The 24,647-nt window shown below is 32.1% G+C and overlaps 1 protein-coding gene and 1 long non-coding RNA gene across 3 annotated transcripts; one reads left to right on the top strand and one right to left on the bottom strand.

Annotated features, from left to right (window-relative positions):
- Positions 1-221: 221 nt before the first annotated feature.
- LOC132909394 (polyglutamine-repeat protein pqn-41-like) lies at positions 222-22,901 on the bottom strand. Of its 2 annotated transcripts, none has more exons than XM_060964194.1 (5): positions 22,377-22,901; positions 22,173-22,301; positions 18,383-18,567; positions 5,102-5,304; positions 222-3,031 (listed from the first exon to the last, which is right to left on the bottom strand). In XM_060964194.1, exons 3-5 carry the CDS (start codon positions 18,402-18,404, stop codon positions 1,088-1,090), a joined length of 2,169 nt encoding a protein of 722 aa, XP_060820177.1. In that variant the 5' UTR covers positions 18,405-18,567; positions 22,173-22,301; positions 22,377-22,901; the 3' UTR covers positions 222-1,087. The 2 variants fall into 2 exon arrangements, with proteins under 2 accessions (XP_060820177.1, XP_060820178.1); XM_060964195.1 differs by having other exon boundaries at positions 22,393-22,901.
- LOC132909395 (uncharacterized) lies at positions 8,863-23,288 on the top strand. Its single transcript, XR_009658535.1, has 2 exons — positions 8,863-8,973; positions 23,067-23,288. It is a non-coding gene; the product is annotated as an uncharacterized LOC132909395 (long non-coding RNA).
- The last annotated feature ends 1,359 nt before the right edge of the window (positions 23,289-24,647 follow it).

Genomic DNA, 24,647 nt, shown 5'->3' with positions numbered 1-24,647 from the left:
TTCATTTCTACAAATAACGAAGATATCAATATCTACAGCTTGAAAACTAATTTTACAACGATTTTATCTTTAAATCAATAGTAAGGAAATAAAAAATAGATTTCTTTTAATGAATAATTAATTTCAGTACTTATCAATTTTCTGCTTAAAAATTATTATTATAGGAAGAATAGGAACATTTGATGTAATAACAACAGGGTAATCGAAGGATAGAAGATATGTCATACATGGCAGAGCAAAATTTCTGAATTATTTTATTCAGTAAAAATCTAATATATACAAATATAATAAGTATAAATTAAAATGATTCGACTCAGCACCGTCGCACATACCGCCTGCAAATGACATCGCGTACAAGGGTATTCTAGGATGTACTCGTTTGCGCCATAAAAATGTATTAACGATATATATATGTGTGTGTGTGTGTGTATTTACTTTTCGAGAGCTTTGATACAATTTGACCATTCGTCTTGATCAACGCTACGTATAAAATTTACATTTCAAGAATTCAACTTGATTGTTAACGAATTTTAAACTGCGAATATGTCAGGAAAGATTCAAGATACATTTCATTCGTTTTAGTCATGCTCGAGGTATTGCATATGCATAAGATTGGAAAAGACACCGGAAACAGAATATAGATTGGGAAACACGAAGAACTGTTCACGCTGCATCTAGAAATGAAATTATCGCTACGTTTTAAATTTAATTTTACAATTCTTATTTCGAACTGTTTATCAATTAAAATATTTCATTGGGTTGGCGAAAAAGTTTCCTCGCTTTCGTCAGTAGGTGACATTAACGTTGCTTTAAGTATCAACACCTAGTTGTGTTTTAGCAAATGCATACATAACTTAAAAGCTTACATATTAATACGTCCTACAAAAAAAAAACTATTGTTTCTTGATAAAAGTAAATTCGATAAATAATTTCAATACTATCCAATTACGACTCAAGTTTATAACTTTTACTACGTTATAAAATCAAAGACGAAAGATAAACTGTAAGAACAGTATTTAAACTACATGCCACATTATCCTGGACTTACAACACAACGATAAGGAAAAGCCACGTAATTTCAACGAAATTATTCTTCGTGTTTGAGCGGAGGTTGTCTCGTGCCGAAAGCCGGTTCGAGAGGTACCAAGTAAGTAACTTTTTCGCCTAAATCACCTTCCTTCTCGCTATTCTTCAGAATCGGTCTATTTTTTCTAACGAGCTTGCGTGGACGTTGAATCACCTCTTCGTAGGTGACGTATTCAGACCTTGTAAGAGGAGCTTTTTGTTTCTTCGTATAATACGGATTATTACCCGCAGATGTATTGTCGGTTGCGTAAATTTGGTGAATAGTTTTGGCAGGCTGCGTCACAGGAGTAACGGTGTATCCTGCGTTAATCAATGCTGACAAGTCTTCTTCCGTCAAAGCACGTGCCTTGGCTGCGGATGACGGATGAACACCGATTTGATCCGGCTGGGCGGTTACTTCTTCGATGGTTACCGACTTAATTGGTGACTTTTTTAGCAAACCCGATTCGGATACGTAAACCGACTGGGAAGACGAAGGGAGCTTCAACTTATGAGTTTGCCGTGGTTGCGTAATAACAGGTTGCACGTGGGCTGACGCAGCTTCGATAACGGGACTCGCGTCATCAGATTTTGGGACTGATCTAGGAACGTAAGAAGAACCGGATGTTTGGTATTTTTGCAATTGATCATTGGTAAAATAACTGTTGTGAAGGAAAGGAAGGGCGGTAGTGGTTGAAAGAGTATAATGATAGACGGATGAGTCTGGATCGACTTTCTTTGCTTCCACTTGGCCTTTGGAGATCGCCAAAATTTCGCCTTTAACCTGATTCCGAGCTTGAAGCTGGGACTTGTAAAGAGCTTCGGCTTGGGCTTGCGCTATAGCCTGAGCGCGCGCTTGATTCTTCTCGAAATTCAGAGCGTAATTATGAACCTCTTCCTGCACCTTCAGATGAGCTTGCTGCTGAGCTTCGAGTTTGCGAATAGCGTCAGCGTGTGCCTTAAATTCTTGCGCTTGCTGCAATTTCCTTGCCTCGGCTGCCTCTGCGGCTATCTGGGCTTTCAACTTCGCCCTGTAAGCAGCCTCTGCACCTTTTGGATGCAACTGTTCTTGCAAGTGACTACGTCCAGCATCGCTCACTTGGGCACCTTGTTGAATCTGTTCTAGAGCAGACTGTTGCCTGTAACGTTCGTTCGTGAGCCTCATATGCGCCAACGCATCTTGATGATGCTTTTTGTACGCAGCCTGCGCGATTTTCTGGAAAGACAACGCTTGTGCCTCCGCCTGAGCTTGAGCTTGAGCTTGGGCCTGTTCAAGGGCTTTCCGATATGAATCGTCGTCGATATAATCGTATTGTGGCGACTGATTGTAAGCTTCAGCAGGCTGAGCTGCTTGATAGTGAGCAGGCTCTTCGACCGATTGATAAGCAGGTGCCGGTTGTGGCTGTGGTTGTGGTTGTGGCCGTGGTTGATGATATCGCGGTGGAGAAGTTTCAATATGGTACTGTTCGGGCAATTGAGGTGCTGCCACGGTTGGTTTCGCGTATTGAGCCGGATAACTTACCAATTGCTGGGAATATGCGGATGTGCTTCCTTTAGGTTGTGTTGGAAGAAGTTTAAATTCTTGGGCTTGATTAGCCGAGACCAGTTGCAGTAATTCTTGCTCGAACGTTCCCAATTTTGGTTGGGCATAGGACGTTTGATATACCGGAACGTCGGAAGCTTTCGATCCTAAACGGGCCGTGCGAATGGCGTCTGTGCGAGTTTGAGCATCGACTTGAGCTTGGATGTCCGCAGTTATTTCGGCTTGAGCTAGAGCCTGAGGGTGAAGTTGAGGACGAGGACGAGGCGGCACTACTGTTGGCTTTCGGTAGTTGTAATAAGCTTGCTGCAAAGCTTGCTGTTGTTTCGCGTATGCTGGCTGCACTCTCCGTGGAGGCGGTGGCGCTTGGTGTTGCGGCCCTTCCTGCGCGTATTGTTGTAGTACGGATAAATACTCCGGTGGTAGCTAAAAATTCACACATTTTCCCATGTAATCGTCGTTAATAGAACATTCGATAGCTCAATTGCACTTTATCGAAGTTTAAAATGCTTTATAAAAACAAAATACCTATATCTTCTATATTAAAATGCTACTTTATAATTATAATTATCTAATAATTCAATAATTATATTCCGGGTTAAACGAATCAAACGATCATGGGTATTTACCGAGTCATTAAATTTTTGATACAAAAATAAAATTAATTAATTACAATAAGAACAACAAAAGAGATAGCATCATATGAATAACTTGAAAATATTAAGTATCAGTCTACTATTAAGTATCTGTCAAAGTAAAGATACGTAAAAGCTATTATATTTGCTATTTAAACATCACCGACCACTACTAATATCGAAGAGTTTTCTATCAGTTTAGAAGACACTTCTCAATCTGATACCTAATTTAAACAATTAAAAAATCTGAAAATAACGAGTTTGTCAAGCAACAGAATAATTTTATAATTTTATAATATTTACAATCTATTTACAATCTGTTAAAAAAGTTAGGATAAAAGTTGCAAAAAAGATTTGATAAACAGATGATTTCTAGTAATCGATGAATCATTTTAAATTGAAAATCGACACTGACGTATCGCTAAAGATATTTCTATGAATGAAACAGATGATGATCGTAGATGAGTCGATAACCTATAGAAGCGTGAAGATTCATTCAACGTAACTTATCGCGGGAATGGCATACAAGGCCATGCAACGTACATAGAGCGTGTCTACCGGCTGCAAGACTTATAGACGGATATACTCTCGATCGTTGGGTGTGGTATTACCGGTTTTGTCTGGTCGGACCGATTAGAAGGTAAAAGTTATGCAACAGAGCATGATCGCGTTTAGCACGACGAAACGATCGTGAGCGAGTGTAGGTGTTGAGGAGATTTAAAATTCCCTCCTGAACTAAAACGTTATACATCGATGATTCATTTTCTTCGTTTCCACTTCCTCGTACTTCTCTTTTATCTTTCCATTAAGAAAATGTACTATGAATCATTCTGGTGCATCCGTGATTATACTTTTCAAGTTTTAGAGTTTTTCGCTTATTGTTTCATATCAAATATCTGAAAATTTCCCTACTTGCTTAATGATATTGCCCCTATCGAGAGGATGAAGCACCAAGGATAAAAATAAATTTGAATTTGAATTTTGTTACACGTTATTATAGAATTAGCGATTACGAAGTATATACTTTACGTCTAATTTATTTAACTATGTAATGAATCGAAGTATACGCGATACATTAACGAATCGATTTCATTTAATTAACTTAGAAACGTAAAATAATGTAGAAAACCTTGGCAATAGTCCTCGATTAATGGCTACACGTATTTACGAGTTCGTGCAAACATATGGTTATAAAGAAATATTTTAAAGTTACCATATCTAACGTGGTAATGATCTTTCTAAGAACTGGATGATTCTACGCGTCTAGGATACGCCGCTGATTTAACAAAAGACGAAAAGGACAGTCGCTAGTGACGACATTAATGGAATTAGATCGATTGCAATTGTTGGTTGCAACACAATATATCTAGTTCGTGAAGGCGGACCCACCGTTCTAATGGAAAAGAAAAATGTGTACTGTCCGTGCCTATACACTGTGTAGCCGCTCACCACGTTCGTCGGTGATTGGCGGCCAATAGTCACGGTTGACCGAGAGCAATGATGTTGCCCGTTTCCAGGAACATTTATTCTTTTAGGATAACAAAGACAGACACGTCGGTATTATTTAATGTGATTGTTCGCGAGGTGAAATTCTTGAATGGGTTTACTATATTTCAACATTCGCACGCTATAGCGTTAATATGCTTCCATTTCCTTTCTACTTCTTCTTAATATATTTTTACACTTGTCCGTAAAAAGATTTTGCAAAATATCAAGGATAATCTTTCGCGTAACACTTGATCAATGTCCTTAACTGGCATAATTAAATAAGTAGGCATGAAACATTGGAAATATTCGAACTGACGGTAATACTTCGTGAAACGCTACTTAAAGCATGAATTATGAAATGATCAATCGTTACCTCTTGCGTATCATCGGCTGATTGAAGAATGTACTGATTGGCTGGAGCACCATATTCGGCAGTGGCTGTAATCGGCGATCTCTTCACAGGCTCCTTGACATCGATTTCCAACATGACAATGTCGCCTGCATTGTCAGAGGAGGTTTTCGCTTTTTCAGCTGTGTTTGAAATCGCCTCCTCGGCCCCGGAAACCGTTAAAAGACCTATCAAAAAGCAATGAATTGCAGTTTCTAAATAACGAAATAAGAATCTTGTTTTAGCAGGTACAGCACTGTGCAAAATTCTTGGACCAAAAGAAACTGCTTTGTTACTTTATTATTTAATTAATCAACATAATGCTACGTGCTTCTATCTCGTACACGATCTAATCGTTACTTTTTCAATAACTTGCTAGATTTATTTTAAAAAATTAAGCTGATCGATCAAAGTACTGTATGTCGTTGCTTTCTATGATGTTAAGTCTACAATTTTTAAGTTTAAGGCGATTTAGGCAAGCGATGAATTCCATCACGGACAAATGGTGTGACTTTGGACAAGATCCAATCGTCAGAACACTGACAAATGAGAACGTTCTGTGAAATTGCTGCGTGACAACGTTAGACCACGCACTGCTTCTATGACAAAAGACATCATAATAAGTCCTGTGTGGGACGTCTTGCAGCAGGTAACTTACTCTAGACATTACTACGGTGGATTACTACCTGTTCCGATCGATGCAACACTTGTAACACGCCTTATCCGATACCCACTTCTAATTAGCGAGTGAGGCACAAAAATGACTCGAAGATTGGATCTTGTCTAGGAACACAGTATTTTTCCATGATGGAATTTATTACTTGCTCGATGAACGGCATAACGTTTTAGAAAAGAAGGGCGAACGTTTCGACCGAATAACTTGCTGTATTTTTCATTAAATAAACTCCGAAGAATGTGAGTTATTCGCTTGTACATGTAATATTTTAAGTAAAAAGATTATAATTCTTAAAACGGATATTGAGATCAATTTGGAATAGTCGATGTCTTGTACGGTCTTATTTTAATATCTCGATAAGATATTTTAAAGAAATTATCAAACTCATTTTATATTTTGTACCACTTTATTCTCTACAAATTAAAAAGCTGACTTCTCTTGTAACTTTCGTTCTTTTTCTCTATACTTTTCTTATATACATGTAGACTTGTGGTGCATTAGGTTCTAACATCTAGGTCAGAGCTGTATTTATCATAGAATGTACAAATCCGTGAACGAGATAGAACCGCGCACAAGCATCGGGAAAAATAAAATACGCAGTATTATATAATTCTAATAACACGATCTAAGATTTTCACACAGTTCTGTGAATAAGTGGAATCATTGAACTAGTATTATAGCCCGAAATAATGTGGCTTTGACTGAAAAGGTAGGACACCGGTATACGATAATATTCTTTTCTCTCAGAAAACTGCGTTTTAGAAGAAATCGATATTGAAAGTTCGTTTACTATGTGCGCCTTTCCGTGACCTCATTTACGCCTCGGTTCGACAAATATTGCTTCAAATTATTCGCGTTTCTCAAATTAAATAACGAAGAACAAACAGTGGGACAAAAACGTTTATTGCTAAAAAATTGTAATATGTAAATTAGTGGAAATGACTTGGTTTTCTGCCAGCGTAATTCCACCTTTACTTTCTAAAATATATTGTGTATTCGTAAATGTTCGATCGTAGAAGCTCGATATAGCATTTGAATTCAGTACCTTAAATTTTTCTGTTCTTAAGCTATAATGTATAATTATAATTTTCTTGTGGCACGTAACAGAGATTTAATATAACTCGGTAAATAAAAATACATTAATTTAATTAAGAAGATTATTTGTTTATAATATTCTTCCAAACGATATAAACCCAATTTATCTGCCGAGAAAAATACATTTTTCTTTAAACCCTTAGAACTTTCTAATTTTTCATGTCTTTCTTTCTTCAAAAATAGCTACAATCCTACTTTTAAGAAGTTTCTCAACTTTTGCCCACAACGATGACTACATTGTCAAAGATGATCACAAGACTTTTACGATATACATTAAACAATAACATACATTTGTACTTTAAGGCTGTCTATTTACATCCCAAAAAGTTCAATATGATAATAACGCAAGAAGAACACATTGGGAATAAGATACCAAAGAATTATTGGGTAATAACGATAAGCTGTTAAACATAATATTTTGTAAAGTTATATACAAAGTAGGTAAAAATTATTTGACCTACTTGTAATGCGATTCAATAGAATTGCGGAAGACGAATTCGCAGGTGACTTTTATGTCGTTCCGCTTGACTGAGAATGTATAGTCTGAAGGCGGAAAGGAGTTGGGAAAGCAGTCTAACGCAGAGAAAGTTACGCGGTCTTGAGAAACTTTTCCCACGAGATTCACTTTCGACGTCTTTAATAAAACCTTTCATCATTGCTAATTTAATCAAAAACTCTAGGCTAATTAAAATATTAACGAGCTGAGCATCGCAGTGTTTTGTTTCGACTCTATGCATTATTTTTTTGTACTTTATATTCTGTGCACATCATCGATTCGATCTAAAAATATAATATTAAAGATATTCTCATTGTATCGTACATACAATGATAAATTTATAAATCAATATAATGTGCGTTATTATAATATAGCCTTGAAATATTTCAACAGAAAGTCCGGAACAATTTAATAGTGTAAAAATATTTCAATTATTTATGATGAAAAGGAACTTAAGGTTACTAATAATTTGGAACTTGTACGTTATTTATTCTGTAAATTAAATAAATTCTATATCAACGTTGTAATTTATGACACAAGAAAATGTACATTTCTGCTAATTGAATTCGTAACAAAATGTAACAATCAACAAACATTCGTCTTAATTGTACGTAGTACAGTAATCGTTCAATTATTCAGTGCCTACGAAACGAATATTCAATATAATACATTGTATATGTATAGTATAATATAATAAAATATAGAATAAACATAATACATATGTAGAAAGACAAATATCAAATTATTTTGAATAATTGAAGCACTGATGGACTATTAGTAAAAAAATACGATCGAAAATATCTTGCAATCAGCGATCTTGAGATCCTTCGAACTTTCACAATCCGGATCTCGTTGCTTTTACCTTCGAATAATAAATTACTTCCGACGTATGTACATCTGCTGCTATAATATTATGATTAAAGTAATCCTAATAATACATTGGAAAATATATCCAAGGAATGATAATTGAAATTCATTGTTCTTGAAAATTTTCTCCAATCAAACGAAAGAAGATTGAATTTTACTATTTTTAATAAATGAAGTAATTTTCTAATAAAATTCGTACGAGCATTAATCTTACATCTTTTTTCACGCGAAGTAGAAAGTACTACCTTGAATTGAATTTCTAAAAAGAAAATATATATATAAATATATTAGAACAACAATTTACAACATCCTTACATCGATTATCTTATACCTGCCTGTTCCAGATAAAATTCCATCAATAATAATAAGCAGATGTCATAAAGTGTATAATTTTTGAAAAAAGAATAAGATTTTACGAGGATTGTAATTATCTCGTCATGTTCCAAGCTTTCGAACCAAGTTGTCGTGATTTAAATCTATTTAATAAAACTTCCTGTTGAACCCTATTTAGTCTGTAATATTTTTAAAACACGCGGTACAAACTGTACAGGCGCTTTTTGTCTGTCTAAGGTTCAGATTGTAAATATCAAGTCAAAATTTTCTTCACCATTCCTGTACTAGGTATGCTCTATTAATTCTTCAAGCATTCACATTCTTAACATTCAGTCTTCAGTCATCCAAGCTTTCCAACGCAACGCAATCTACAAATCCAGTCGTTTCCACGTAAGTATATATATATATCTTACGATCTTTTACTTCCTTTGAAAGGTAACTCGAACGTTACTGTCACTTAAACATTATATAGGTCGTGCACAAAGAGGTTGAGTCCACTTTTTTAAATTTTAGTGCCAATGCACTTGACTGATGCTTATCTTATATAAGTTCTCAATTTTCTCTTCTGTTTGTTTTGCTGAGCTAACCAATTTCACAAACGAACGACTCATATGCTTCCTACTCAATACATTTTAGTTACACATTTGTTTTGCTGAATTCGCTATCCAACATCAATTTCCTCATCCATTTTTGGGTCGTAAAATGGCTAATATTTTTGCGTGAAAGCTTTGAATGATTTACCAACTACTGAATATGAAGTAATAGAATTTATGGCTGTTTGTAAAGGAATTAATTTAATTTTATAAATTTAGTATTTCTTATAGATTCTTTACTTTCCCATTCGCGTATAATAACTTTGCTAATTAAAACTTTCTATTGTTAAATTAGTCAAATGTATTAGTAAAATGCTTCTTAGTAAAAGAATCTAATTATAGACAAAATATTTTACAAATACAAATGATACACATAACGAAGAAATTTACAAAAATAGATAATATATTAATAAGAAAAATAAATATATAATATCATAATTGAAGGCATAGTCAAACATGTTTCGAATTATTTCAGAGTAAATAAAATAGTTGTTACGTTTGAATAGTCATTACATGAAAAACAATGACCTTGCTTTGGACGACCAGTGTCAAACAATCGTTACCGTGAAAGTGAATTTACAGGAAGTTTCTCTTAGATCCTTTTTCTGCGTGGAAGTATGTAATGATAATAATCTTATGATACGCCTATAAACCGGTCTTTATTTTTGTAAATATATACTATGAAAAATTAGAAACAATTATTTCGATTACAGCATGGAGTAATTGCAGCTGTACGGTATACAGGGTGGCCCACATGAGGTGATCAACTAGATAGAGATTCTGCGTGACAAAATACATCGAAAATGTAGAGCAGAATATTTTTGTCCATGGCTTCGTTTTCGAGAAAATCGAGTTTAAACGTGCGTAGTTAAAAATTGATTTAGTGCGGTGAATTTTCAAATTTATCTTTCTCATGTACAAAGCATCTTATAAAAATTCTACTGCACATGTTCCACTCGTTTTCACACGTAGAACAACCTTCTGTCGGTCATTGACTCTTGTTTGGTCATCTGGAATTGGCCATATTCAAATTTACTTGATGAATTTTCAAAATCAGTCTTCTCGAAAACAATACTTCGAACAACAAAATTTTATTTTACATTTTCCACTTATTTTTTCATGTAGAAGCGTCTCCTAGTCGGTTGGCCGTGTTATACGAAACATGCTGTATATATGTTGTTGTTACAAACATGCGATTAAAAGACAAAAGCAGAGAAATGAAATTGTAGAAACGAAATGAGGTGTTATCGATGGGTTGGCCAAATTATAAGCAAAAAAAAAGAGGTGAGTTATGACGGACTATTCGTATTTAAAACCATCTATACTCAGGAATTGTAGTTCCAAAAGTTTCAAGAAATTTCTCAATATCCTAAAATGACCGCCATCGGTAGTGTGCATAAAACGCAAAGATTTAGAAACTGTTTAACTATGCTGAACATAAAAATTAAAAATAATTAAAAATAAGAGAATTGTTAGATAAAAATGATAAGTAAATAACACGAGTAAGAAATAAGATATATGGGAACATACTTCAACCGACATTCAAAGGAAAAGGATGTTCGATTCTGTAGGAAACGCGATTAATGCGAAGTCCTGTATTCTAATCGAACAATTTTTGTGATTTGGAACTGCTATATTCCTATTTTACCGTATCTGCTATATTTACTATAATTGACTTGGTAAAATTATCGATTACCAAGGAGGAGAGTAGGATACCTGCTATTAAGTCCCATAATGGACTTAAGAATTTTATTTTGCATAGTTCGTGCGCATAAAACGCAAAGGTTTAGAAACTGTTCAACTATGCTAATTATAAGAGTGTAATTTTTATTATTTTTGCCTTATCTAAACTTTTCACTTAATAATAAATAATTTCCCTCTTTAAATCACACGTATTAATTCTTAGTCGAAAAAGCGCAAACGAATGGGTAATACACGTCTTTTCACTTCTAGAAATATCAGTTTTTACAATCAACTTTCTCTGCGTATCGAATCACAAGGACGATGTACGATACGAATTTAAAACTGGAAAGTATACTATTGCACTTAATCGTACATATATATATATATATATAATTGTCCGATACATGTATAGAACAAAAGTGAGTATCATTAACTGGCACGTGCCTTGAAAATTACATTTCATTCCTGTTGGTAAATATAATTCGTACGTAGGAAGCATCTACGATAATATACAAAATCAAAAGATCGATAAAACATATGGAATGGTAACGTTAGAATGCACTTTCATTATCGCTTAATAATAAAATCAACTTTGAGATTCCTATTGAGTCGTGTTCTTCTAAAATAAAATGCTTTTAAAACAAAACAAAGAATTATTAATTAAAATACTATCTCTACAGACGCATTTTATTTTAGAAACGCTTAAAGACAATTTTACTCGTTTTTATGAAGAATAGGAAAGTTTTAAGTTAAGTTAAGTCCAAGTGTAAGATGTAATGGACAATAGGAAGTCATGTAAAGCAGAAGGGCGTGGACAGTAATGAATTTACAGAAAATAAAATGGCGTTTAGAAAAATAAAATTCATTATTTCATTTTGATATAAGGATGGATAATAAAAAGTTAAACTACAAAGTCTAATCTTGCTTCTGTCTCATTCGCTAATTATTTCACACAAAGTTGTGAACATTGTCAGAGATAGAGGACTGTGAACCTAGGCATCCAGGCTGGGAAAAGATTGCTAAATTGTTTCCATAGTTTGTCTACAGCTGAGATCGATCTTAACGTTTTTCTCCCTGGAAAATCTTTGTTTGAAGCAACTAAGAAAGAAAAAGGAAACCTGAGCATTGACTCTTGTTTTCCTTTGTTATTACGCAAGAAATTACGCGGATGCGAGCAATTTGTTCGCGTTGAGTAATGAGCCGAGTGTCTTCAACTGAAAGACAGTTAAGTAACAACCTCCGGTTAACAAATCTTATTTAATTAACGCCTTGTGTTTCCACAGCCCTGCAAATTTCAACGAAGACGCTGACTGTTTGCGTTCGATATGTAATATTTAAGTACAAGCAGCGTAAGTTTAATTATAAATTCGATCTATTGGAAAGGACCATTTAAATAAGCAAAATATTACGATAGGATGTCGCAAATAGTTACAAATACCTTTAATTCTACTTTAAAGCTACCTAAACCTAATCTCAATCTGAAATTTTACATCAGGCAAACGATTGCTCTGTTATCCGAAAATTCTATTATCCGAACAGTTTCGCTGTATCAAGATATGCCCGATGTAAAGAAATTTCAAGCATATATATGACTGACAGGAATCTGCCCAATAAAAATTGATGAAGATTTCTTTCTTTAAGTACAATGAAGAAACATACTCGCGACAACAACTGTTGACAAATGATAAAAATCGACCTTACGTCGAAGGAATTAATTACAAGACTTGTGTTGATTGGACATTTCTTATTCCCCTTGGCGAATACTCTATAAGTTTCTAAAGTATTGCAGTCATTTTTTAAACACCCTGTATATTTTGAGAAAACATTCTTACAAATTGAACTGTCCGCATCTACGCGTCTTTAAACAAATCATTCAAGAAGACACTATACTGTCCTCCCTGCAAGCAATAGCTTCAACAAAATCACAGACATTTCAAATATTTCTGGGACATGACCTTGCTCGAACAAAGAGTTGCTTCTAAGAGTTTTGCACCGTTGGATAAACGAAAGAAACTCTCGGCTTTTTCCGTAAAAGAGGCATTTGCAACCACTGTGGTCACTTTCAAAAGTTTATACTTTTTGTACTATACAGTCAAGAACAGAGACAAGTAGACTTATAAAAAGATTATTTACTTTTTGTTCCCTGCAATATGTTCTTGTTTCGTATAATACGAGCACTTCTTTTTAATAGAAAAGGACAAGTTAGTCTCACCAAATTTAGAATTGGACACGATAAACTGGCATGTTGTCGTCTTATGACTAAAAACGAGCCAAAAATGTGCAACCGCTATAACTTTATTCCATCTGTAGATTATCGTCTTAATTGTAATAACGTTTCCCAACAGAAAATTAAATTCGCTCTTTCAAATGAAATTCAGATATGTCTGTATCGTAAAGAGTATTGCAAAATTTATTGTCTCAAACATATTAATTTATCTCACCAATTATGATGTTGTCAATCTATCGATTTAATTCTAATATATACTATATCATATTACTGTTAACCATACTGTATCGTATTGTAATTGTATTGCATATGATACATATGCACATATGTTGAAAATGTATAAATGCTATTATTTAATAATGTTTGCAACTTGCCTTATTATATCTTACACTTCGTTTTCTTTGTATATTCTTGCTATGCATTTTGTTAATCGCGATAGCTAGTGACCATAAAAAATGGTTGATCCGACCTTAAATAAAATAAATAATAAATAATAATAATAGTATTCGATTAATTATGAACAGATATTCATCGTCCTTAAAAATTCTCCTTAAGCTGGAAACTAAATTTACATAGATATAAAAATAACCAAGAAGCATGACTTCCTTTACCGGAAGTCAATGCAATCAAATGATGACTTAGAAAGTCAATGAAACCTGTCGATCCAAGATAGTTCGTACATCCTTATGTCTCATTATGATGACTAATTGACTCTATACTCGTTCATCATTTAGAAACCTCGAAATAAAATTGCAAACCGCGAGATATAATATTACGATCTTTCCATAATTTCTTCTAATAAGACTTTTATATTTTTGTTCTTTCGTCTCCAAAAGAAACGACAAAATTATGTTTTACGGATTGTTTTCAGCGAAAAATAGTTTTCAAATATCCTATATTTTATTATAATTATATATATATATTAATTGCAGTTTCTTCTTTGTGAATAATAAGCAAATACCAATGATCATATAATGTTATTTAATTAAATTTCACTCAACAAAAACATATCTTTCTTTTCATGGCTTTTGAAATGTTTATAATTTACTCTAATATTATAATAATACAATGTATATAATATGTATGTTATAACTAATTTTTAACAATAATTTGTAATTTTTTGTTCTATCATTTCATAACGAATAAACACGTATTCGTCTTTATAGAGAAATCTATATTTCTTGTTAAATACAATAATCATAAAATGACTGTTATCAGTTTTTAAATTAAAAAACCTTTGACACTCGATGCTTTTAAATAATTTAACATTAGATATTTTTATCCTTCCATTCTATAATTACTTCACTTCGTACGTCGTATCGCAGTTGGTTATTCTTTTCATAAGGAATTCAAGCACAAAAATGAACACTTATTTGGCCTTAATTCTAAGATGTATGAATCAATGGTGATAAGTTCTACAAAATTATGACTTTTATCCAGATATAGAATATAAAATGTAAAATATAGAATGTAAAATGTTGTGTCCAATTTTAATTACATTATTACTATATTTAAAATTTGTTTGTTAAAAACATATAGTACATTGATATTGAATATTTATATTAGAATAATTTAGAGTAGGTAATTAGTAATAAGAAATGCAATAGATCGCAGAATAAAATAGGATAATTTAATATGTTGCATTATATTATTTATAATTCGCTATATTCCTTATTAGATTTTCAACTAGTTTTCTCACGAAATGATTGAAATAGAAAGTGTCATTATGATTGATTGCTTCAGACGCAAGGTGGTGGACATTTACGAGTGAATGCGATTTAAAAGATATTTATTATATGTTTTCATAAGACTTAACTTCGAATCTCAATGTGAAAGTAAAAGACCAATGAAATTTTCAATAGAATTGCGCAAAATAATGTCACACTAATTTATGTATGTATAATAAATATGTTTTTTTTATACTTCTATGACCTCTTCTCTAACTAAGCGCTTTTATTAAAAAATATATCATGGAAAGCAAAAAATTATTTCTACTTTTGCATTAATTATTCAGTAATAAGTAGTAAAATAACTGTTTTCCATTAGTTTATCAATAAAAATTTCTATATATTAACTAACAAGAATAAGGGATTAATTAAAAATTTGGATTAAGTGTATGCACGTTTTAAAGCTTTTCACACGAGCCGTAACTCGTTAATTAGATTCACACGCATAACAATAATGTCATCTTACTTAAATTATTCCCATGGCGTACATTATTTCGCTAACTTCGAATCTGATCTGAACATTTTCAGAAAATTCAAAGCAATATCTTATTTTTTACAGTTACGTAACAAATAATCTATTTTTGGAAACAGTTTCAATATATTATGAAGTGTTCCGTACAAAAATTACATTTATTTATCTGAAATAGAATATAAAAGTATAACGATACAGGTGTGAAATATTTCGTGATCAGCCCTCTTGAATGAAAATTGACACCGTTATTTTAAAACGTATAACACAATTATCACTGGTAGACTGTCGGATTTTGCACCGCGTAATAACCGGCCGCTTAATCATAACGTCGCTTCATAGGATAAATTATTTGTTATTTGGTTTCAATCAAAATAATCGTTACCCAGTACTTTCCTTTTATTTAATAATAAGTAATGAAAGAGCTACGTGAAATAAAGATAAATTAAATGGCAAATCGTCACTAATCGAGGCTCGAACGTGGACTGTGTCCACGTCCACTGAAAATTACACATATGTACAGGTTGACCGGTCTTAATCTCGTAAACGCAAATTACTGGTACACTATGCGTCGTATAAAAAAATAGTTCAGATAAGAAGTGAATGGTTTCGAAGTGACAATCTGGTTAAATAGCTTTTTCATAGACGGACACGTAGAAATTATATGAAGGTGATATACGTTTCTTTAAATGCAGCGATCGATAAAGCTCGCTACTCTCTAAAAAAAGATATATAATTTAACTTTAATTTGTTAAATTTAACGTATGAAAGAGAAAGAAAAACACGATGCAATATTCAAGCGTTAAATGTGACGAATCAAAGCTAAAATATTTGCTAAACTAATAGTCTTTCGGTATGAATAGACTAAGTACTTTTTCGAGGGAGGACAACGAGCTGCATAGATTAAAATTAAATTAAAACGCATTAAAAAATATATAATATCATTTAAAAAGAATATATTTTATCTTCGTATGACCTCTACGCGTCCGTGTACAGAAAAGGTACTTGCGCCAAACTGTGGCTTCCTCGGAGCCACTCGCTTCTTATTTAAATTACCATTTTACACAGCACATGGTGTAGCAGTAATTTGCATTTAAAGATTATAAGAGTCAAACGACATCGTATCGTTTAACCCCGATGTAATATAATACCTAGTAGATCCAGCTTACACCCGGAAGTCTCGAACAACAAAAGCTTGGTAAATATGCATGGTAAAAGTTTCACCACAGTTGAATAGTAATTATTAATCCGCGGAGTTATATGCATTTATGAGAGATTTAAAAATACAAAAATGTCTAGAAAGCCCATAATATGTAAAAGTACGTGAAACACAAAGTATAGTACTCTTTAGGGTATTTAGTGGTTAAGATCTTAGTTCCCATTTTTTTTTTTTTTTTAATTATTATATTCATAAGTCTAAGCAGTCTAGTGTTAAGTTAATTGCTTTCCATTTAATTTAATGATTTTGACTTATTATTCAAAAATCATTTCGAATGTTATTTTGAAAACAATTTTTTAATTTCCCGTTAAGAAATAACATCATCACATTTCTTAAAACCAGACAATTTCCTAATTTATTACTGTCATAAACGTTCGATTAATTTTTAATTCTTCTAATTAAGACACGTAACAAAAAAGACACAACATTGATTACAATACATTAATTGTCAAATGATTGAGTAGCATTGCTTAAAATTTGTATTTATTCTAAAAGAAATAATTTATTTTAAAAAAAAATATTTCAAATAAATTTCGTTCAGGTCTGTGTCGAATATAATTACTATGTAGGTATGTCACGGTAAACGCGCGCATGCACACGTAGAGAAAGTATACAAATACGTATATTCATACACGATAAAATTTTCATACCAAAATGATACAATTGTTACGAATATATATAATTTACAATATTCACAATTATAATAACGAAATAAAACATTTTTGTAGAAAAAGAAGATTAAGACACAAAATTAGACCTTCGACAAATCTCTGATTAGTTAGTTAAATTAATTATAATAATGGTTATATATTAGTCTAATAATAGCCAAGACTATTAACAGTTGTTTAAACGACATTATGATCTTCAATTTAATTGTATGCTTTTGTAGCATGTTTTTCCTTTTCTACTTTTCCATTCATTATTTCTACGATAAACCATTCGTGATCATATCAAATAAATTTAATATCATTCGTATGATACAATGATAGATTTTATAAGACTTTCTTAGAAATTTACGACAGCCGTTAAAAACAAATAGAGATTATTAGTTTTCTAGTTTGATTTATTTAGAAATGTTATATCCAAAGACTAGTATGCAGGAAATAAAATTTTTCGTCTCACTGTGTGGACAACATTCTACACATTTGTATAAGTTGGAACGCGAAAGTAACCGAGTTGTTCGGGAAGCAAGTTTCTAATACGAATGCACTACCGTACGTGCGCAGTTTATCCGGAGAATCAAGGAAAGTGTTGCTGCCTGCTCCTAATTTTAAAGAACAGTCCGAACTGATATAACTTGATGCGACTTTTGCTCAAGATATAAATTATACGAGTAAAAAGAGCATTGTTAAAGAGAAATATATACTTAAATCACAATCGTCTATGTTTCATTAATGATATCAAATTTTATACTTAATGAGAACTATGTAATCTAAAGAGCGAGAAAAGTGAGACACTGTCACAAAATCCTCGTAAATAAACCTGCTTTGTTACATTTTTGTGTAGAATTATTTGTATATTTTATATCGGTATCTTATCGCAAGATTTAATTTAGAATTTATGCAATGAAAATAAAATTGAGAAAGTAATTTTCAAATAAATTTGTAACAAATTTGTTGAACGTGTTTGAAATAAAAGCATTTACCACGCGTTGAAACGCCAAACGCACTTATATATACCCAACAAATTTAATATTCATAAAATCACACATGATTAAATATATCAATCTCGTAGCACGCACTGTTCTCCCCTACTTTTCTTTCTTTTCTTTCGACCGATCTTTTAAATAGTCTGCACAAAAACGTACTAATAATCACAAGTTAGAATGAGCACCAAAATACTCGTCCTTGTCCCATGAAATGCATGACGTAGCATACTCACCTGCGAGGATAAGCAGCCACATGGTGAACAAATGAGTGACGAAGCGCCGAGTGAATGTTCGGCAGAAGTAGATTCCTAGTGGCTTTATAGACGAAGGGGAAAGGCCGCACCCGAGAAAACCAGGTGGGGTTGTTACCACTTTTCTGCGACGAACTGTTTCTAGGTGCACATCGCTGGTACACGAACTTCAGGAAACAAAGACATTAATGCACGTCGATTTTATAGACATTCTTACTTATTTTACTGCTAACAATGAATTCTGCATACTGACTTGCAGATGCAGCTACTTCATATTCATAGCATTTGAAAGTTACAGTGTGAAAAAGAAACTCAGATAAGATTATTGAATACATATCAGAATTCAAAGGAATTTTAACAGTGCGATATACCACAGTATAAATAGGCTACGGATGTTTACTTTTATTGACACTAAAGAAATGGAAATTTATTCCGCTACTGGGTATTATAAATTATAAAAAGTATTTTACTTTCTTACTTTGCGTATATACATATATGAGTCTTATAATAGCCAAGATCATTAATAGCTGTTTAATCGACGTTATAATCTTCAATTTAATTTGTATCCTTTTGTAGCATGTTTTTCCTTTTCTATTTTTCCATTCATCTCCTTATATCTCTACAATTTCATATAATTTCTACTATTCATAATCATATCAAATAAGTTTAATATCATTTGTACGATACGACAGGACAATGATGGATTATATAAGACGCTTTTAAGAATTTACCATAATAATTAGAAACAAATAGAAATTACATCTGCGTATATAATTTTAAGCACTTTCAAGATGGATTTATTTAAAAATATTATATCCAGAGATTAGTATGCAGAAAGACATTGCGCACTGATAATTAGTTGTACCGATTGATAATGATTTGCTCATTTCATCCAACAAACAAAATAAATTCTTATCTGAATTATTTACTACGAGTAACAAATAGACTCTTAATACAAAAAAAGTTAACAAATCAAATCATGATAAAATATAATTCAAAATTAATCTGTTTGACTGTCTCAAACAACAGCTATGTGGGTAAATAGCTCAATTGATTGCAAATGTAGAATTATTATTTTTACAGCTACAATTAATCATATCGTGATTCTCTAAAGGGATGCTTTTTGAAAATTGATTCTAAAATTGATGTAAACACAAATTAGTAATATAAGATACATTGTACATAGCAAAGAAGTTGATCGAAAGGAAAGCACGACGTTCCGTACGCTTAGGTGAGCGCAATACGGTGAATGTAAGAAATTCGAGAGCAAATCACCGGGTATTAAAATCTACTAAACTTGGGACACTGTTTAAAAATATAAGTAAACTTGAATAAACGTGAATAAACAAGAATAAACAACCAAGACTGACCGCAAAAGCGACTAGACATATAAGATATATTAGATTATTTTATATATCCCTATTTAGATGTACGTACGTATTTAATTTGATTTTAATAAGGCCACTTATTACAGTAATATATATCCACGTAAATATAATCGTAAGTATTATTTGAGTGATCCAAAATAATGGTTGTGTAACTCCCACTAATGTTGCATATATTTAATGTAAAAGTACATCATCTTTTTTAATACGGTAAAAATAGTATATATGGAGATACTTAATTGTTATACCGATACTTTTTAATTGTCTTGAACATGTATGTGGTATGATTTTGATTTTAATAAAATTGGAGATACACTGCTACTATTATTCTGACTGACACATTTAAGAATTTAAAAATATATAAATGTCCCAATAAATAAATATTGCTAATAAAATAATTAATATTACTTTGATATTATCAGTTGCTATTATTACAAATAATTACATAAGAAGATAAAATAACAGTCAAATAACATTTCTTAGAGGATATTATGCAAATTTAAATTTTCGTTTATGTCATTAAAGAAGTGGGACCTAAATAAAAATTCTCTTCATCCCCTAACTGCTATAAAAAGTACCTTACTTTGTATATTTCATATATTCTTGCACATTATAGATCTTTTATACATTTTTGCACATTTCAATGTTTCATAAATGTATGAATATCCACGGTCTACTTACGATACAATGTATGTATGTATTTATAAATCGATAGAATTAAATAATGGTGAACAAATCAAAGTTCAAAAGGTAAGAGGTAAAAAGAAACATCATAATCTTACGACACTGAATTACAATTATCAAAAGCAGTAAATCTGCTCCTGTCGATCATATCCATATATCTATATCCATATAGTAAATAGAAAAATATATTTATAAAATTAAAACAGATCATGACAATTATTTTTAATTGTAATTTTATGTTATGTTATGCATATTATTAAATAACATTAAAAAATATATAGGTAATTGATGTAATCATTGGTTCTACGAATATTCGAAGACTAACAGTGAATGTTATCAAAGTCAAGGGTAATATTATAATCAAGTACAATATCACAAATTCAAGTACATTATAAAGCTAATCTAATAATGAACTTGTATAATTTTTGTTCCCACAATATATCATATTAGAGGGGTACGTGTGTAAAACATTGAAAAGGCATGTACTCGCTATCAGAATTGCTAAGTTGGCAGATATGTGAATATGTTTAATTACATAAATAGATCTGCACAAATTAAACGAAACTCGTTGATTCGAATGGAAAGAAACGCGTGCGCGCATTCTAATAAAAATTATTTAATCGATTTAATCGTGTATAGAGATTCTACAGGTTTGATTTTCAAACTGGATCAGTGGCGATGTTTCATGATTGCAACAGACAATCGCCCTCGCAATGAGAATTTCTCATAGTGAACCGTATGTTAAAGTTTGCCCGTGTATGTGCACGCTCGCCTGTGACTAAATGCGCACGACAGACTGTAATATAAACGCGGTTATGTTCCTGTAAGCCGCCGTGGGAAAGGTAATCGGTCAGAAGAAAAGCAGACTAGGCGTATACATGTGTACAGGGCGGCACTCGCTTTCAATGTCCTGTTATACGATCTAAATAATTTTGTAACGAGCAGTGAGAACTTTACCTTCAAATTTTCCTATAAAGATAATTTGATCGATTCTTCTAATGATTTAGAATATAACAATAGATCAGAGAAGTATTCAAACACATTTAGACCCTTTACGCGTATATCGTACAAACTATTTTGAAATCTCATTAGCACTATAACGAGACAGGACTATGTTGGTTAAATTTGAAAAGCATCTAGAAATTTATTTGAAGTTACGCGATATTTATTGGAAGTATATACTTCGCAAGAATCATCAAAGTAAATTAACAGTCAATTGTTCTCTATATTAATAAGCAATATTTAGTGAGACCATCTTTAGTACTAATTCTATGCTTAAGACTGCTATTCGTGTTGTATACTAAGTTTCACTAAGTGTATGTTTACAAAAAGTGTCTTGCAACTTGTGCATTTCGGATTTCGAATTTTATTATTATTATTACGATATCCCATTACAGTGCTTGCAAATTGCAATATAAAAAATTTCCAAAAAATTTTTCCTTCGATAAAATGTCAAGGTCATACCGAAATTTTTATATGACACACAAAAGTCACTGGTCTACACCATTGTTTAAAAACTCATATTCATCTATCCACAGAATATTATGTTACGAAATAGGGGTTGTTGGATCTAAAATGATTCAAAGAACGCAGTAGGATTAAATCATCGTTCCCTGTGAAACGTCAACGTACTAAAAACTCTAATAATAAATCTTTTAAAAAAATATGATACTCATTCGGAGCCAAGTCTAGGGTGTACCTACCTGTTATAAGCCAAGTGTAGGCACGATCCTTCAATACCTTCTATTTAAAGTGTTGGAAAGGATGACGAACGTTTTCAGCATTCAAAAAGCGTATGATACTACTATCGGCGAGATTTTCAATTCTCATCACTATTTTGAACGTATGAAACAACGACGATGTTAATTATTTGAACACAAAATTTCGTATGGTTTACGGTTACTTACAAAACTGAGCGCACACCTATGTTGGTAATGAAAATTGGCGGGAAACTGAATACGAACATATATATTCAATAATAGATGTATATACTTTATTCGTATATGTTAACGAATGATCCTCCTCCACATAATACATCCCCGTAACATAAAAGATCCTTCTCCGTGGTTGATTATTAGGCATGTATTTCTACTATATATATATATATATATCTATGATACTTCGGTATTAGGCTGTCTCCATACAATTTGTTTCTTTCTATTTCGTTCAAATAAGTTAATTTCAGTTTCATCGGAAATTCATTGGAGATTCATTTCCAAAAACTATGATCACGATTTATAAACACTTTTGCAAATTCTATACGTTTCTGTTCATTTACCTTAAAAATCGGCTTCTTTTATGGAACTCTACCATTATATTCTTCTTTTCTTAGTGTCCTGCGAACTGTTTCGTTCGAAATTTCTCTCTGAGGGCAAATGACTTTCTGACATCAATTTCCTTCCCATTCCCATATTTTTCTTCGGATTTACTTTGATTTGTCGCTAAATAAATCCTTTATTGTGATTTCCGACAATATTTGGGTTTTTACTTTTTATAAATATATATGCTGGCATTATCGCAACATGGGTATACTTTCATTGAATAAGGACAGGGTAGACGTGACAGTAGACGGGACTTTATGCAGCTTTGTGTTTCAGGTTCTGACATATCAATCTGGAAAAAAATTAGTGTTTCTTACGTCTTCCACAATCTGTTGCGGCGGAAATAGGAATTATATGCAACGATACAGCATCGCCACATGTAAACACAATATTAATCCGCCATATTGAAATTTATAATCTCATCAATAAGTATGCGAACTGTATTTAATAAACGAATCTTATTTAAGGACCAACAGTTGTATATGTAATAAATAATAATGTTGATGAAAAAATTTTGTCATGAACATTATTTTGCACGTTTATGCTCGAACCAATAAGCAATGCGGCCCCAAAGTACCATATGACTTTGTTTCCCGCTCTCCGTAAGTGGCTTCACACTTTGCAACTGTCCGTGAAGTTTATGATCGGTTCATACGATATCTCTATGTCCATAATCTTGACTATGATCATATAAATGGGTTGTAACACTAGCTAGGGAAAACTGTCCGAAAATTGATTTGTGACAAATCAACATGTGAGACAACAAAGTTCTTGTTCTTGCGAGATAGATAGAGATGGGTAGAGAATCCTGTCTTTGTTTAAAACATTCATAGCATATCACGCATGCGCAGAATGTGAACTTCTTGTCTTCCATGTTGATTGTTCGCGACTCAATTTTCGGACGGTTTCTTTTATACTATCGATATATGAGCAACTTTTATTTACGCAATATCGCTGCATTCATATATCTTTATTTACTCTAGTAAACAACAACGAAGGCAGACATATGATCGCAGTGATATCACGCAGACAAAAGTCGCTTCATCGATCCAAAATATTTGCAAAACATTATTTCACTAATCATACATATATAATATTAATACTAGGTATCTGATATTACTTACATAAGTAACATATATTTCTTACATACATATATGTATTACCTTAAAATTTTCTTTCTGGATTGAGATTATTATTGCAGCAATTATTCGTTTCTATTTATTGAATGATGTACAAATTATTATTTATCAAGTAATTCTTTCATATTGCGATATATATGTAGTTTTAATATAATTATAGTTATCCTTTAATATAAAAGTAATTAATTAATTTTATTTTGAAACTAACCAATGATTTATTAACACACACTATGAATTTATTATATGGTAAAAAATTGTTTGCACATTATTAATTTTATACATATAGCTGAAATTAAAGCAATAAAATCTTAAATACGTAATAAAACATCTAATAGATACCTAATACATCTATAAAATATTTAATAAAACATTTAATGTTATAGATTTGATGTAGAAATTCTAAAAAGTTGTGCAACTTTAAAACAAAGAATACTTAAGAATACTTACTAAGAATAAATAATTATTACTACAAATGTATTGTTTAATGGAACGACGGGACTAACGATTCAATTTTATTTTTTCATTGTGCAAAAAATATAGATAAATATATTATGCTATATTACCGAGTAAAAATTTTGTTTACATTTACATATATTACTTTATAAAAAAGACTGAAATTCCCATTCTGAGTGAAATTGTACTAGATATATATATTCGCCGTGGTATTAGAGTATGTAAGGTACGTATCTCTGTACCTAGTTACACTTACAACAGAGCC

This window comes from Bombus pascuorum, chromosome 7 (genome assembly GCF_905332965.1).
Source record: "Bombus pascuorum chromosome 7, iyBomPasc1.1, whole genome shotgun sequence".
NCBI lineage: Eukaryota > Metazoa > Arthropoda > Insecta > Hymenoptera > Apidae > Bombus > Bombus pascuorum.
This window is presented reverse-complemented; position numbering and strand designations above follow the sequence as displayed.